The sequence below is a fragment of the Lathamus discolor genome, chromosome 7, assembly GCF_037157495.1.
Source record: "Lathamus discolor isolate bLatDis1 chromosome 7, bLatDis1.hap1, whole genome shotgun sequence".
NCBI lineage: Eukaryota > Metazoa > Chordata > Aves > Psittaciformes > Psittacidae > Lathamus > Lathamus discolor.
Window position 1 is genome coordinate 22872186 of NC_088890.1, and position 17680 is coordinate 22889865.

The 17680-nt window shown below is 46.8% G+C and overlaps 1 protein-coding gene across 6 annotated transcripts in view; it reads right to left on the reverse strand.

The window, feature by feature from the left end:
- Positions 1–14237, reverse strand: part of WNK2 (WNK lysine deficient protein kinase 2) — a 123107-nt gene extending 108870 nt beyond the window's left edge. For 5 of the 6 annotated variants that reach the window (XM_065687205.1, XM_065687206.1, XM_065687207.1 and 2 more), the window contains exons 1-2: positions 13958–14237; positions 12848–13654 (exon numbers count right to left, since the gene is read on the reverse strand). In XM_065687205.1, the coding sequence (XP_065543277.1) occupies positions 12848–13567 (720 nt within the window). In that variant the 5' untranslated portion in view covers positions 13568–13654; positions 13958–14237. The remainder of the gene's footprint in view (positions 1–12847; positions 13655–13957) is intronic. The other variant, XM_065687209.1, reaches the window with a different exon arrangement.
- Between the last annotated feature and the right edge of the window lie 3443 nt (positions 14238–17680).

Consider the following 17680-nt stretch of genomic DNA (forward strand, 5'->3'; position numbering starts at 1 on the left):
TCAGAAACACAGATGCAGAACTGTACTAAGTTGATGGAAAAACTGAAAATGTTGCTCAGAAGTGATGTAATGATGATAAACAAGGAGTGGTTTTTACTTAATTCATCTAGGCTGAAAAATTACTTTAAAACAGGCTTGAAACTGTGTCCTCTGTATAGACTGCAGTCACTCTCCACTGCTACACAAGTACGTTGTTCGGGGCACTGTATAAGCACTAGAAATAGCACAGGCTCTGCCAGGCTGTCAGTAGGGCACAGAAGAGCTCTGGCCCAGGAGCAGTAGGACCCGGGGCCTCCCCAACAACCCCCAGTCTTGCTGCCACCCTCCATCCCCACCGGACCACTCTGGAGGAACAGAGCAGCATCTCTGCAGGACACATGCCACCAGCACATGCTGCAGCTCTCCTTACAGTGCTCATTGGCAGTTCCTGGGAGTTTACCATTTTTCACAGACTTTAACTTAGGAAGAGCAAGACAAGGCCAAGAAAACTCCTCCCTTCCAGTTATTTCTAGTGGTTGTCAGGAAAAAACAAACAACCAAAGGCTGGTTTTCAGCATTTGTTTCTTCAGGAAATAAGACTACACTGATGCTGTGTGTGTATCTACTGTTACTCACAACACACAGCAAACTAGGGTAGTGGATCACAGAAACAAAGCACCTCATAAGTTTGAGGTAATCTGATATAAAAGGGAAAGAAAATTCTCCAGTTGCTCCCACTGTAGGAAAAACAGCAGAAAAAGCACGACTTTAGTGTCTGCAAAATCCATAGATAAGCACATTCAGAAATAACCAAACTGGGAGAAGCAGTTTCACAGGGAGTTCGCATCCTCCTAGGTACCAAGGGCTCCAACTACAAGATGGTTTCATCAGTTACCCTGTGACAGAAATCCATTATGAAACATACACTATATATCTTTCAAGATACAAAGATCCATAAGAAATGCCAGAGTTCTCTCTTCCTGCACACAAAACTCAGTGAAAATGTTTTAATGGCTTCTTTCCTTTCTTTAACAGAGTTCATTAATTACAATTTCATATGACAGGATGCAGTAAAAGCATGCATAAAATACACAATATATTAATTTTATCAAGCTTTGTTTCTTAAAAAAAAAATCCCAGCATTTATAGCATGTATACTGTTAAAACATGAACTGCAGCATCAGAATTGGGCCACATAAGCACCAACAAGGCAGTCAGATTACCTGTATCAGTCATTGCTAAAGACCAGAAATAAACAATTACTGCTCAAGAGGTTACAAAACGCCTCTATTGTATCATCTCATTAGATGCCAATTCATTTTCCTTTATTTCTCTGCAAATTCCATTTTCCATCCCAGGTTCATCAGGATTTTCAGAAAGATCAGGAAATACTACAGCTGGCACTGTCAGCCCCACTGCTGCACAGCGCAGCTGCCCGAGGAAACAGCATGCACAATGGGAAGACTGGGAAGTGAAACAGTGTTTTATGGGATTAAGCAAAGATGATAGTTTCATGCAATCGTGAAGATGATCCCCTAAGAAAAAAGGGGCATGAAAAAGGAACAAGTATATTTATATATACCAAAAGGTGTTAAAGAGCAGGGCCTTGTCCTTGTAACTTTTGGGGTGGTGGTAAAGAACACAGAAGAAAAGAAATGAGAAGGAAAAAACATTAAACTGCTTTTAAAAAGTCTGCTGGAAAGTTTTTATGAAATAGCACCTATTTGTGACAAAGGCTCCCTAGAAAAACGCAAAGCAATGCAGGAATGGGATGATGAAACACCCTGTAATCCTTCCCTAACCTGTAACAAAATCAGATCAGCATCAGTCACCCCACACACACACTGAGAACTTGTGGTTCAGCAGCAGTGATCTCATGGTTGGGTCCTAGGTTAGCAAGCTGTGTATTTCCTGTTAGGCCCTGTTCAGGCAGAGCTAACCCACCACCTCATAGCAGACCCTCCAGTCTCAGTCATTCTCTATCACCATCTTCACACCATGAGATTCCCTCCCAACACAGACCACGCTGACATTTGCTAGAAATTGAGATGTTCAGCAACATCACAGAGAAAAATATGGATAGTTATTAAATTTCACAAAAGTCAATAACCACCCATAACTCCGTTTATGTGCAACAGTTACTTTTGAATACACCAACTCCATCATTTCAAGTCTCTCATTTCACACACAAGAGCCCAAAACAAAAGTTATTCAGAGCACAAGCTTCCTTTGAAGCCCATGTGTCAATGGGCACTAGCCTGTTCTCCTCCTCCTTCAAGCCACCTAAGAGAAACTCCGAGAAAGCATACACACACTTTAATAAATGAAGCTTCGTATTATGTTTTAATGCAAAGGAACAAGAAAAACAATGAGGTGGTTGTTGACAGCCAACATGGCTTCACTAACAGCAAATCCTGCCTGATCAATTAAGTGGCCTTCTATGATGGGGCTACAGAAGAGATGGATAAGGGCAGAGCAGTTGACATAATCTACCCGGACTTCTGCAAAGCATTTGACACTGTCCCACATGATATCCTTCCCTCTAAACTGGAGAGATACCAATTTGATGGAAGGACCACTCAGTGGGTAAAGAACTGGCTGGATGGCCACACGCAGAGGACCTTAAAACTCATCCAGTTCTAACCCCCTGTCACGGGCAGGGACCCCTTCCACTGGAGCAGCTTGCTCCAAGCCCCTGTGTCCAACCTGGCCTTGAGCACTGCCAGGGATGGAGCCTAGCAACATCTTAAAGGTTGCCCGATCTGCCTTTATAGGAACCAGCCCCAGCTGCCGAGTTCACCATCCGCTGCCTGGTGTAGGTCTGAGAGCAGCCTAAACAGAGAGTCCTTAAGGTCTGAAATGGAAACTCCAAAGTGAATTTTCTATTTAAAGACCAAACGAGCACTGCTACTTGACACCAACGGGGCTCAGCAGCTCTCAGTAGCCTAGAAGAACTTATAGGTCAAACTTCCTTTAGATAGCTCCAGTCCAGTTCAAGAGTCTGCCACACATCTGAAGACTAGGAGATTATCAGCAGAAGCTTTCCTCTCACTTTTTTAGAGGGAAGTCACAGAAAAATACCCGTATTTGTTCCCTGAAACAGTGCTGAGAGCACTTCAAATTAATTATTAACATTTAACAAGGACCTTACAAATAAGTCCCAAATATCACACTCTCTCTCCTTGCTTTGCTCCCATCTGCCTTTGCTGGAAGTTCATCACAGGCTTCAGTTAGGCTGAGCTGCCACAATGCCTTTTTGAATTCATTAAGGCCAATGAAAGATGTTACACAAGTTATTACAGCTTGTGCAAGAATGAAAAGAATATCAGAAGCCTGGAGCGCAGTGCAGCCTGATGCCGCAGTCCCGGAAGCAAGTACAAAACATAGCACACAAGGGAGCACATAACCTGAAAAGACTTATAGATGGACTATAAGCAACCATTCCAGGCCATTCTTACTGATTCATTTTACGCTATATCCTGTGGCTTAATACAAGCAGTTGTGTAGTTTTTCCTCTACTTCTACTATTAATTTTATATATGCACAAACCTTAAGTACATAAATAACCACCCCCATTAGTTATGTTGGTGCTGTTTGCTAAACAACAAGATAGTCTCGTCCTCCATTAATAATCAAAGGCAATACAAATTTACTGTAATTGAGAGACAAGCAAGTCCATTTATTAGTGCAACACTTGCTTTATTATCTATAACAATTCTCAAAACACACTGATAGGAAAGAGAAACAAAACAAGCCAAAACACACATAACCATGGCAATTCTCCTTAATTCATCAGTAAAGCCTAGAACAAAATAAACCTATTTGGAATTGGTTGTACAAGGTCTAGATCTCACCAAAAGTTTCAGCAGAGCTCTGTACAGGCCTGGAGCAATGAGATACATCCACTGGAAATTGTGATCCTCCCCCCCCCCCCCCCCCCCAGTGTTCTATTTTCACAGGCAGGATTGATTCTGCTCAGCCAGCCACCACAGCTGTATTAGCTCCAGCAAGTACAATGGGTCACCCAAATGTTGCTCTGATTGAAAAAACCCAGACAGCATCAGGAAAAGCAATGTTAAAACGCTGCTTACTGTTCAGAAATCTGGAATAAGCACAGTAACTTCACTCCTTCGAGCACATACCAGGAAGAGAAAGGAACACCCACTACAGAAGCAGACATGGGCTATGCCTGCCTTACCATGCCTTTGTAAAATACTCTGTTCTCAGAAGGCGGTGACCAACTGTCTTTTACACTTTTTAAATGAAAGCTGATTTTATAGAGTATCAATAAGGTTTGATTATTTAGGTAAAGAGCCTTCCTCCAGCTCTTCAGGCTTACTGGGATTTTGGCAGTTTTAAGGACTTGAACCCCTGACAGTGGTGTTTAGACAAGCCCTGGAATACACAAAACATTCCTGTGCTTGGTACAGAACTACAGTTTCTTAACTTTTTAGCCAGCCATGGGCCTTAACAGAAAAGGTAAGACAGTTCTCCTAGAAGCATAAACATACACAGAAAAAAAAAAAAGAAATCAGCATTCATCTATGCAGATTTACATTCAAATCCTCTGAGTTAGGTCAAAATCATTTAAAATAGTTTTCAGAACTGGACTACAGCAGGTTATCAGAGAGGCAAACTGGGAGTTTAGTAACCAAATACAGTAGAGCTTTCCCCAAAACGCATTGCGGAAAAGGACTAGCACCACAGAAACATGCCCGCTTCCTCTCAAGTTTTCATTTTCTTAGGGGAAAAAAAAAAAACAAACACTTGGAATCAAAGCCATGACTCTAAGCTTAACCTAATCAAAAATTACATTAATTCAAATTAACTTGGGTAAAGTGCTGCTGAGATTTATGATAGGATCAAATACTACTTAAAATGTGTTTCATTTTCCCTTAAGTCAGCAATGAAGATCAGATTAAATTCAGAAAGAAATGGCCAGATAAAAAGCCCTGCACATGTTATTTGAGCCTGCTTTCTCCTGTTTCCCTCCAAGTTTATGAATAAGTGTTTTGTATCCCTGTGTAGCAAACAACTGAAGAACAGATGGCATTAGATCTTAAGTTACTCTTTCCTTGATATTTTAAATTAAATGTATATTCCCGTAACATGGCATCTCATTTTACCCATTACTCCCACTGCATATTTAACTACCATATTACACAGCCGTTATACTGTATTAACACAAAGCAAAATTATTTTCCAGTAAATCACTTACTAAAATCTAGTTGTGTATACTGTGATACCTGTTAAGAATCAAAATGCATATGGAGCTATATGGAAGATTCTTAAGGAAGGAAGAAATCCCCTCCACTCCAGAAATCCACTTGTTTGGGGTAATGCTGTAGCCACAGTGGGGTCAGACAGGATATGGCATGTTTAGTAATACATTTTCAGTAACAGTTTTTTCTCAGAAAGCGTTGTTGGAATGAGGGTGAACTGAAAACCCACGTATTTAAGACCACTCAAGCCTGCGAGGGAGCATCTTCCAAAAGTAATATTCAAGATGACTCCAGTTATTTGAGTTCACTTATTTTTCTTTCAGGGATTGAGTAGAAGTGATGCTACCACACCCCACTAACTGGATAGATGAGGAGTAAGCCAAGGCACTGCTGACAAGTCACTCTGGAAAGTTTTTGGTATATATTTTATTGTCAACTGACTTAGAGTTCTAAATTCATCAATCATTACATGCAACTAGCCATCACCTATGATGCTTCCTAAGGCTTAAAGCTGTTCAGTGACATGACACCCTGTGTCCACAACACAGGTGATTGCAGGAGACACAGGAGAACAAGCAGGACTTGCAATCTTCTCCTTGCATCAATTTCTCAGCGTCTTATCTTTTACATAGTCATCACCTGCAAGAAGAAAATCAGAACAGCCCAGAAGCTATGCAGTACTCTGGAATTCAGAATGGACAAATAATTCAGAACAGACAAAATTCCCAACAAGCAAGCTGTTCTGGATAAACATCATGAGAGAACAATGACTTGATTCAAGGATATGGGAAGCTGCTTATGAAGATTAGTCCATTCCAGAGCAATGGATCAATCTAACCTGTGAAATAGGGTCTACTTCGTGGCTTATGTGGAAATTAGATTTAGGGAGATCTACAAGTACTTTTAGGGAAGAGAAGAGAGGTATGGACAATGAGGGCACATGCCTTCCTTCTTAGAACATACTGAAGAGCTCATGCTCTTTCACCACTTGATCAAAGCCTATTTGCCCTGCTGAAGTGAGATAGAGGCAAAGAAGAGGCAAGACTCTTCTCTCTAAACAAAAAATCACCACACCAGATCCAGAAGGGATTTGAAATTATCATTCATCTCGCAGTTTTAACAACTGGTCTGGACTCCACTGCAGAAGAGACTGCAGGCATTTACTGATGCAGAGAATACGACTGCAATACTTGCTCCTGGCAGAAAGGCAGCCTTCTCATTCCAGAGCAGGCAGAAGGGCAGGAGGAAAGGATGAGTTGGTTCCTCCATTTCAGAGCTACACAGGAATAGCAAGAAACTCACTGAAGGATGTTTCTAGCTGACTTCTCAACTCCACAAAAAAAAGACTAAAATTCCCCTTCCTTGCCAAGCCAGGTTTCAGGCACACCAAATTGGGACAGCACCCATGTCTTCTAAAAGGCCAATATCACTTCAGGGAAATAATGCATTTCCAGATGTAACTTCAATTTCAGATGTACAAACTTAAGACAAAAGAACTCTTTAGTTCTGCCTCTACGTGACTCTCAGATATTCATAGAATCCCAGCATGTTTTGTGTCAGAAGGGACCTTAAAGCTCATCCAGTTCCACCCCTCTGCCACAGGCAGGGACACCTTCCATTAAAGGAGGTTGCTCCAAGCCCCTGTGTCCAACCTGGGCTTGAACACTTCTCCAAACATTACTTGCATAAACCCTTCTTATTTCAGAGCAACAAAGATGCCTCTTCCAACAGGAGTTCCAAGAGTCGTACATCTCGCATAACATGCCTTTTTTTGTCCTTTTCTTATAGGTACAGGTTGTCAAGGTATCATGCATCAGCACTTAACTTTTATTCATGTTTAGTCTGCATTTATCACAGAACTACCCCAGAACCTACTGAACACACACAGGGAAGTATCCTGCTGCCACCAATCAACAGCTATATCATGGCAAGTCTAAACACCAGACTTCCCCTGATGGAACAGCTGTAACAAGCTCTTCTCTGCACTCAAACCCAAACCTACTATTCCCATAGGGTTCCTAAAGCACAGGAGATTTATCACTACCTACCTCCTCGCCAATCCCTTCATACATGATCCTTACAGGGATGGGTGGATAGAGTGTGAAGGCCCCAAAGAATCACTGTTCCCAACCTCTGCAGCATCTCTGATCTCTCAGAGCATGCAAGCACACTACCTCTAGGAACCAGCAGCTAAACTGCTATTGTCCCCTTTTGAGCACATTACGAGTGCCACTGAACTTCCTTCAGACCTGTTACACCCTAATCACCAGACAAGATCATAAACGTAAGCACATTAAAGACAAGTCAGACTGCACATGAACAAGAAACATCACTAAGATAACAGGTTGCAACATCAACTTCCTCCCTCCCCCCTATCAGCTGTGCACAAGAGATGGCCAAAAGGACCAGAAATACCCGTTACACCAAGTTCTGATATTACTTTATTCCCTCTTACAGCAACTGGACCCATATGTGTAGCATGAAATGTTTAACCAGGATTCAAGACCATACAACCAGTCTTCAGGCAAAATGCACTCAAAAGCAAAAAGAAAAGAGCTTTGTTTGATTCAAAAGCAGAATCAAAGTTTGACCCAGCTCTATTTACTGAATTTGAGAAGCAGTCTATTAATAGTTCACTACCATATCCCTATCCTGCTTCTGTGTCAGGGCAACAGCAATATTAACAAGCACCAGTGATACAGGCAAATGTTTCTGTATTGACACTGTAAAGCAGAGATAAACCAATTGTTTAGATTAAAATAGAAGTCACTATCTCATGAATTAACTCAAAACAGACAAAATTAGTCTCAAGAGTTAATTTAATATGAGCACACAGCAGTATCAGATTCAAGCTTTTAGTCTCCCTCCTTTCTTCTCCCAACCAGATTTTCTAAATCATTCTGTTCATTTACACTACAAAGTTTACTCAGTCAATAAATTAACAGCATCAAGAATAACCAGCTACTGTTGCAGCATCAGATGAATGCTGCCAGCCAACAAGACACTACAAAAGCACAGCAGTGAAAATCCAGAACAAACCAACAATAAACCCTGGATTCTTTATACAGGGGCATAGGACATCCTCCTTCCACATCATGTCATTTTGCCACAAGTGACTTGCCAGCTAAAGCGAAGTGAACTTGCTTTAACACTGTCTCTATTTTACAGGCTCCCACTGTCAACCAACAGTATCTGAGCCATGAACCTTGGCTATCACTTCGAGCAACTACCACAGATCATCAAGTGGACATAAGATGGAAAATAACACTTCAAAATTTAAAACCAATAGATACAGGCATCATAGCCTTCTCTCATACGTAAGGTAACACACTTATCAATAAGCTGCATGCTTCTCCTCCCTTCCTTCACTTCAACCAGGCATTTTAAGGAAAGATTATCAGTCTTGGAAACAAAAAATAGCAAGCTCACACAGGTCTAGCATTAATGATTTTAACTGCCCTTTTTATTCACCTTAAGTAAAACAAAGCCTAATTTCACCTCATGTCTAGAATATTCATGCCATATTAAAAAAATCACTCAGTTATCTGTCAATCTAGATGAGCTTCTTGTCTAAGGAATAAAAACTAAGATCAAGAAAATAAATTACCTGTTCCCATATTAATCCTGCATATGTATCAAACAAAAGAAGGGTTCAGAAATGCATCCACATTTACAACTGGATTTCCAGTAAAGATCCATGCCCTCCAAAAATGTGAAACTCCTGAACATCACAGTGATTTGAGCCAAACAACATACTTTTACTTGTTTGGGCCATTTGAAAAACCTGGCAATGACAAAGTGCCAGAAAATGGTGAAATCAAACGCTCCTTAGGGCAGCATGTCTGTGGTTGTTTCACCATTACAGACCCCTTGGTGTGGTGGCCATTTGGAAAATGCTCTCAGAGCTATTCTAATACTCTTGATTTCTAATTTCAGCTATATGGGCGGGGAAGGAAAATTGACCTCTGCCTATCCTTCACCCTCACATACCTCCTTAAATACCTCTAACATCCAGTACCTGAACTGACCTCTGTCCCAGGAAGCATCAAGGACTCCCATGCATTCTCACAGAATAGGTAGAGTGAAGAACAAGCCCTGGGCAAAAAGTGGAAAAGCCTGGCTTCTCTGCAGTGCTCACCAACAGGCATTTCTCACCTTCCCACCACAGGTACAGCAACAGCAGGATAAATCCCAGCCTGGTTTGGGCTGGAAGGTCCTTCAAGCTCATCCAGTCCCAGCCCCCTGCCAGAGGCAGGGACACCTTTCACTAGAGCAGTTTGCTCAAAGTGGGAGATGAGACAGTCCGTCATTTCCACATTTTCAAAGACGACTAAAAATCAAACAAGTTAAATATTCACAGTCCAAGCAAAACCATAAAGTACAATGAGGTTTTTGCATTTGAGATAGTATCAGGTTTGACTCCTCTGCAGTTTCTCTATATGTTTCCAAAGGGAAATAGGATGGGGATTTTTAAACCCATCATCTAAAAAGATTATTTGGCTTGGCAGCAGTAGATTGTCAGACCCCCATCTAACATTTTACTTCAGAGTGCAACTCCACACAGCAGTTGTATGCCACCAATTAAAATTAATTATAGCTGTTGGAAACTTCAGAATGCAAACCCTTCCAAACTGCAAGGGCACACTAATTCTGCTCCAATACTTCAGTTTCAGGAAGGAACAATAAACCTATTTTCTAGCTAGAATTTGGCTATAACTTTTCATGTCTTCAGGCAGGTCTAAACCCCAGATCTATTTGGCATTTGGAGCCTGCCCTAATCCAAGCCATGATTTTGGTTCTGAACCCTAAGCCATCTTTTCAATGAAATAAACCCACGGAACAAAAACTGCTCACAAGGTCTTTGTACACAGAGACAGACAAAAACCAAAAAAAGACACAGGCAACAGTACAACTGGGCTGAAAAAATGCTGAGCCAGGACAGAGGATTAATGCCTGCATGCAACCTCACTGCTGTTAGTTTTTAACTCTCCAGCTCTAAAAGTAACAAGCACAAGCGCATCTCCACAAGGAAGACAGTACAATTTACTGCTGGTTTTCCACAAAAAGGCTCTGGAATGAGGGTTGATGGTGTGAGATTGCAGAGGAAGTCATTTTGTCTTCAACAACATGGTGGTGGTGGCTTCCAGCCTTTCATTGTGTCTGAACTTAACGTTTACACAAAGAAAGAGACAAACGAGGGCATATCTAACTGACACAGCTTACATAAAGACTTTCAAAAGAGCCATGAATAAAGTGACCACTTGATAGGAGCCTCTGAATGTTTTCCCAGTAAGACTCTATAGCTGAATTGAGAGTACTCTGCAAGTCAAAAAGCCCAAGACAATACACAGCTATTCACACCTTCTTCTAATTGCTTCCTTCATGTAAATTCGATCTAGAAACACAGGGTTTAATCCCCATGGTGATTAAAGACTTTTGTCATTCAGTTGGCCTTTCTCAATCCAGACCCAAGTACTGGCTTTCAAAACCCTCACTCCATCTCAGAGCACCTGGCCTCTAGCATCACCTCCAAACCTGCAGGCAAACAGACTCTGCGTTCAAGGAGAACCGGCAGCCCGCACCTACCTCTAGAGATTCACACCATTTTCTCTAAATCAGTCAAGTAATAAGTTTTCTTTCCATAAATTCTGTATTAAAGTGAAAATACCTAGTAGTAAAATCAGATTAAGCTCAAGTACATAAAATGGAAACCAGTGGGGATGATGCAGTTACTACAAATGATTCCTTCACATGCAGTCAGTTCAAGAATACCCAAGCAACTAACCAGGAATACAATGACCAATCACCAGGCAAGCTTCATGCTGCAATTTTCCCCTCCCAATCTTTTAGGTGTAAATGACCCAATACCCTCTGTTCTCCCACACATCTGGCAGTCTTTTGTAGTTAAAGCTATTCTGTAACAGAAAACACACTGAAAATCCACCCATTTTGGTTCTTCTACTAGAGCATACTGAGAATGTGGCACCAAGATGAATCCCTTATCCACACAATGGCTGTGCAGTGACAGGGCTGGCTTATGCTGGTCACACATCTGACCAACATCAGCCCCTTCCTGTGGGAAAACTTGCCCTCTGATAGCATCCCAGTTATTATCCACAATGAATTCAGGCTGCCAAGAAGGATATGGTTCCAAGAAGAAGCCAAAGCCCAGGCCTGCCCATAAGGCTCTCCTCCCAGCAGTGCCCACCCCAACTCCCTTTTATATCCCCTCAGCAACCCCAAAGCCTCTCCTATTTCCCTACAAGTCCTGCAAAATCCTTCTAGGCCAGGGGGAGAAAAGGGTTAAATCCCTCACCACCACTCCACGTACTCAGAGCTATACTTTGCCCATGTTCTGCATCCATGTCTAATGAAAGCCAAGGGAGCATGATTATGAAGACTGGGAAGTGCTCCCCATACTTCTTAAGGAAGTAGTGCTGTGGGGAAGTTGTGATTATATTGTGTAATGAAATCATTAGGCAATAAAGATGTGCTGTACATCCACCCTCAGCTCTGCTAGTGATTTGCAAACAGAATGGGCCAACATTAAAAATAAACAATCAGGAGCTCCAGCTTATTATACCACATTATTTACATGCTGTTCTCAAATACTCTCATTGGCCATGAAGCTCAGACAACCAGCAGAAGTTTAAGGACCTCAAGCTATGACTGAGTTAAATCTCCTAGTTCCCACCAAAAATCACATATTAACTCAGACTAAGTAATACCTCAAGGAAATAAAAACGGTCTTCAGTTCTCTTAGATAGTGCCCATTTGAATGGGCCATTAACAAAAAAAAGTAGGAAAGAGACAAAATCTTCACCAAAAATATAAGCATATACTACCATAATTTTTACAGAAGTGAGAATATATAAACCAGAGAAAAGAGTAACCCTTATGTCCCAAACCACCAAAAGACAGTTATCTAAACCTTCACTGTCTGCTGGTGTTACTGGATATTTCTCCCCAAAGAGCTAGACCTCAAATCAGATCTTTTATTTAAAATCTTCCTTTTAAAAGATATTTGGCTAGGCAGGTCTTTGATCTAACTGAAGGTACTTTTGGAGGTTTGATTCTCAGGATCTGGCAACGATCACTTTTTCAGAGCAGGGGAAAGGGCAAGGCACAGCAAATCTTCAATCTCTGGAAGAGCATAATGTATCCATGTTTGGAGAAAAGGAAAGTTCATTCCTGCAAATGCACCCTAAGTTCATTTATGTTTGGTGTCTTTTTAATGCAGACCTGCTTCTCCACTGCTGCTAAACCACGCTGCTGCTGAGGGGACAGCCTGAAGCACAGGCCAGGGGTAGGGAGGAAGACTAGCACAGTTCAGCTCTTTCTGGCATGCTTTGGGCACTGGGTGAGTGACTCGCGACCTCTCTATACGATATGACAGGTCCTGTGCTCACGTCCTTCCTGTTAGCAGGCAGATCCCAGGGCGGAGAGGGTTAAGCCTGGGAGGAGTGTACATAAGGTGGTAGATTGAGAGCCAATGAGATTATTGCGCTATAGTTAGACACTGGATACTAAGCAATGGTGACTATAAAGGCTGCTCAAAGCTGAGCTCTGTAGATGACAGCGGCATGTTGCCCTTAGCTTCTAGGCTTACAAAGCAGAAAAAGCACAGGAGGATGAGCTCAGCTTACCTGAAGTTCACACCACGCGACTTCCACCCACGTCTCCGTGTCCAGACCCTTATAGACCGTTTTGAAGGATCCCCTCCCGAGTTCAATATCAAACTTTAGGAACCTGCCATCCAGCGAGGTGGCAACCGCTTTCATATCAGCCTCCTCCTCCTCGGGCTCCTCTTTCTTAGCCTTGCTCTGATCTCTGGAAGCATCCGCCGCCTCTTTCCTCTCCACATCTCTGCCAGGTTCCTTCTGCTCCTCGGCGCCCGCGGCGCTGCCAGAGCCCGGCGCTGGTCTCGGCCCGGCGGCAGGCTCAGACCCCGGGCAGCCCGGCTCCGGGGAGCCCTGTCCTGCCTTCGCCCTCTCTGCAATTATCCTCCGGGTTTTGGGGAGCAGGATGATTTTCCTCTGATGCTCCGACTCGGGAAGGTCGAACGCGGGCTCCTCCTGGTCCGAGTCCACCACGCTCCTCCGCAGGAAACGCTGATGGACCATTTTGGGGTCCCTGGAGCTGGGGGCGCGGGGCGACGGGGCCGGTCCCCCCGGGGCTCCCGGCATTGCAGCAGCGTCCGCGGCAGCCCCGCTCCTCCTGCCACCGCCGGGGCCATCAATATTCATGCTCGTCTCCGCAGCCGGGGGAGCGCCAGGCTTGGCAGTCGCTGGAACCTCGCCACGGCCGCCGCCTCCTCCTCTGCCTCCCCGCCGAGGTGCCGATCTGGCATCGCCCCCAGTTTCCATGAGCTCTGAGGTTTCAGCGCCCGCCGCCGCCCCCAGGCTGGGGCAGTCACCGTGGTCCGTGCCCGCCCCGGGCCGCCCCACCGCCACCTGCGAGGGGCAAGGCACAGCACAGCAGCGCCCTGACGCACCGGCCACTGCTCCCCGGCCCGCGGGCACTCCGGCCCCGGGGCTTCCAAAGGGGAGGGCTGCGGCGAGCCGGGCTCCCGGGCTGGGCCGAGCCGCAGCCGCCGCGCTGCCCGCCCGCCCCCCCTCCCCGCCCGGCAGCGCGGCGGCCGCGGGTCCGGGCAGCCGCGGGCTGGCCGCGGGCTCAGGTGCGCGGCGGAGCCGCCTCACCTGCGGCGGGAGCTGGCAGGGCCGCGCACAAAGGAGCGTGCGGAGCCGCTTACTTACGTGCGGAGCGGGGGGCTACCGCCCTTAGCGCCATGGACGGGGATGAGAAGGGCGGCGGAGAGAAGGGGCGGGTACCACCGCCTGTGCGCCTGTCTGGGTGTGCGCGCCGCGGAGCGGGTGCCGGGGGAGCCGGCTGCCGGGGCTCCGCGGCCCGCCCCTGCGCTCTGCAGCACGGCCCTGCCCGCAGCGCCGGCCTCCCGCTCCGCTCCCCACGGCTCCGGGCCCGAGGAGCGCCCCTGCCCGCGGCGAGCCCTGCGGCAGCCCCCGCCGCGCCCCAGGGGCGGCCCCAGCCCAGCCCCACACCCGCCCCGCAGCCCCGCTTTTGTCAATGGGGAGCGCTCCCCCGCGAGCGCCCATTTAAAGCACCGGCGCTCAGCGGCCGCCAATGAGGCTGCGGAGGGCGGCCCCCGGCCCCCCGGCCCGCCCCCCCGCCGCTGCCGCCGGAGACAATGGGAGGGTCCCGGGCCCCGGGCCTGGCCCCGCGGCGCAGGCGGGGAGCGGGGGCGAGGGCGCTGGGGGAGCCCCAGTCCCACCGAGGGTGCCGCCGCCCGGGCCCGTCCGGCCCCGCGGGAGCGCCGGCCCCGCTGGGGCTGGGGGTCCGCGCGGGGCGAGGTGAGGGCTGCGGCCGCCGGCAGCGGTCCTGGTGGATCCGGCCGCAGGTTACTGAGGAGGACCCAGATGCGCCTGCCCGCTGTTGTCCAGAATCCTTCACACGTGAAAAGGGGAACCGGGAGCTGCGCACACACAGTGCCCGGCAATGCGGCGTTTGCACCCGTGGCTGCGGGTCTGAGTACTGCCCGCCATATGCATCTGCACACCTGACTGCAAACGGATCTGCACATGCATTCCTTTGTTCGGGATCTTTTCACTCCCAGCAGTTCCTGACTCATTCGGATCGAGTGCATCTGCAGCAAGTTCGTTGATGACACCAAGCTGTATGGTGCAGTCGACACCTTGGAGGGAAGGGATGGGATCCAGAGGGACACGGACAGGCTGAAGAGGTGGCAACACGTGAACATCATGAAGTTCAACAAGGCCAAGTGCAAGATCCTGCCCAATCCTGTCTGACCCATGGGGGTCCTTGTGCAATCCCAAGCACAAACACAGGCTGGGGGGGGACTGGACTGAGAACAGAGCTGAGGAGAAGGACTTGGGGGTGTTGATTGCCAAGAAGCTCCCCATGACCCAACTTCAGTGGGTTGAGCCCAAACCCCCTGTGGTTCAGCCTGGAGAGGAGAAGGCTCCTGAAGGGGAGACCTGAGAGCAGCTCCAGTGCCTGAAGGGGCTGCAGGAAACCTGGAGAGGGGCTTTGGACAAGGGCCTGCAGGGACAGGACAAGGGGAATGGCTTGAACCTGCCAGAGGGGAGACTGAGATGAGCTCTTAGGCAGAAGCTCTTCCCTGTGAGGGTGCTGAGGCGCTGGCACAGGGTGCCCAGAGAAGCTGTGGCTGCCCCATCCCTGGCAGTGCTCAAGGCCAGGTTGGACACAGGGGCTTGGAGCAAGCTGCTCCAGTGGAAGGGGGCCCTGCCCGTGGCGGGGGTCAGAGCTGGATGAGCTTTAAGGTCCCTTCCAACACAAACCAGGCTGGGATTCTATGAATATTGACCTCCTGGTTCACTATAACTGCACTGGCATTAGCCTGGACTGAGGGAAACATGGAGCTGAGGACCAAGCTGTGCTCCCTCTTGATTAGTCCAGAGACCCAGGGAGCTTGCTTTGCTATGCCCATGGACAGTAGGGACATTTCTGCTCTGTAAATTCATGAAAGGACCCCTGTCTCTACTACTGCCGTGCTTGTTTTCTTAAGTATTAGTTTCATACAAAGATACCATGTGTTATAGTAATTAAAATTTAACTAAATTAAAAAATGAAATTTTTACCAAATAATCATTCCTCATGAAGGGGAGTGCTGACTGCCAAGCAACCATAATGAGTTTTTTTAATTAATTAACTTTTAGTTAAGGATGATTAAAAAGCCCTTTTAAAATAAGAAAACAGGTGGTTATTTTAAACAGAATGTCTGGCGTTTCCAGTTAAAACCTGTGGCTGGTGACTAACAGTCCAGCGGAATGGACACATCTGATCTCTCAGTGGTTTCTTTTTCAAACTGTTCAAATACGCACGACATTTCTACAACACTGCAATTGTGGCATAAATGACAGATTGGTGATGCAGAGGAACACAGCATCCCTGCCGTTAGTCCTGTGTGCCGGGCTTCTCTTACTCCACAGGCAGGTTTCATAAACGGAAAGCAGTAAGAATTTACCAAGAGAAAAGCAGAGAAGATTGAGAGCATTTCTTTCAGTCTTCTTCCAACTACTACATAAACTTAACCTAGAGAAATTCCCACCCCCATGTAGAGAAAGAACGAGACCCAGGGTAATGAGACAATTGGAAGTACCGCACAACATTGCACTCAGCTGGTGGATAAAAGAAAATGGGGAATATTCTAGAACAAACCAGCATTCTCAGGTGAGGGCAGCATTGCAAACCGGCCTCAGGAGGACACAGGGCACTGCTTTGTGGCTCCAGGGACTCCTGACTGGTCCTCGGGGCTGGGCAAGCAGAGGAAGACCCATCCTCACAACAGTTTCTGCATGTCTGAGTTTCCTGTGGTGTTTGTTGTGCTGTCCTATGTCCAGATGGTGCCAAGAGATCTTCTCATGTCCATTTGTCTGCTGAAATATTAATATAATTTGTATGTCAAACTTAATTGTGATCCTATGAGAATGCTGAGGCGCTGGCACAGGGTGCCCAGAGAAGCTGTGGCTGCCCCATCCCTGGCAGTGCTCAAGGCCAGGTTGGACGCAGGGGCTTGGAGCAAGCTGCTCCAGTGGAAAGTATTAAAGCCCCTCTCCAGGTTTCCTGCAGCCCCTTTAGGCACTGGAGCTGCTCTCAGGTCTCCCCTTCAGGAGCCTTCTCTTCTCCAGGCTGCCCCAGCCCAGCTCTCTCAGCCTGGCTCCAGAGCAGAGCTGCTCCAGCCCTCGCAGCATCTCCATGGCCTCCTCTGGGCTTGCTCTGACAGCTCTACGTCCCTCTTGTGTTGGGAGCCCCAGAAATTACAGCGCATAGAATCATAGGATCATAGAATAGTTAGGGTTGGAAAGGACCTTAAGATCATCCAGTTCCAACCCCCTGCCATGGGCACGGACACCTCACACTAAACCATCCCACCCAAGGCTCTGTCCGACCAGGCCTTGAACACTGCCAGGGATGGAGCATTCACAGCTTCTCTGGGCAACCCATTCCAGTGCCTCACCACCCTAACAGGAAAGAATTTCCTCCTTATATCCAATCTAAACTTCCCCTGTTTAAGTCTGAACCCATTACCCCTTGTCCTATCACTACAGGACATCACTATAGGACATGGAACTAGTCCAGAGGAGGCCACAAGGATGATCGGGGCTGGAGCACCTCCCGTATGAAGACAGGCTGAGGAAGTTGGGGCTGTTCAGCCTGGAGAAGAGAAGGCTGCGTGGAGACCTCAGAGCAGCCTTCCAGTACCTGAAGGGGGCCTATAGGGATGCTGGGGAGGGACTCTTCATCAGGGACTGTAGTGACAGGACAAGGGGTAATGGGTTGAAACTTAAACAGGGGAAGTTTAAATTGGATATAAGGAGGAAATTCTTTCCTGTGAGGGTGGTGAGGCACTGGAATGGGTTGCCCAGGGAAGCTGTGAATGCTCCATCCCTGGCAGTGTTCAAGGCCAGGTTGGACAGAGC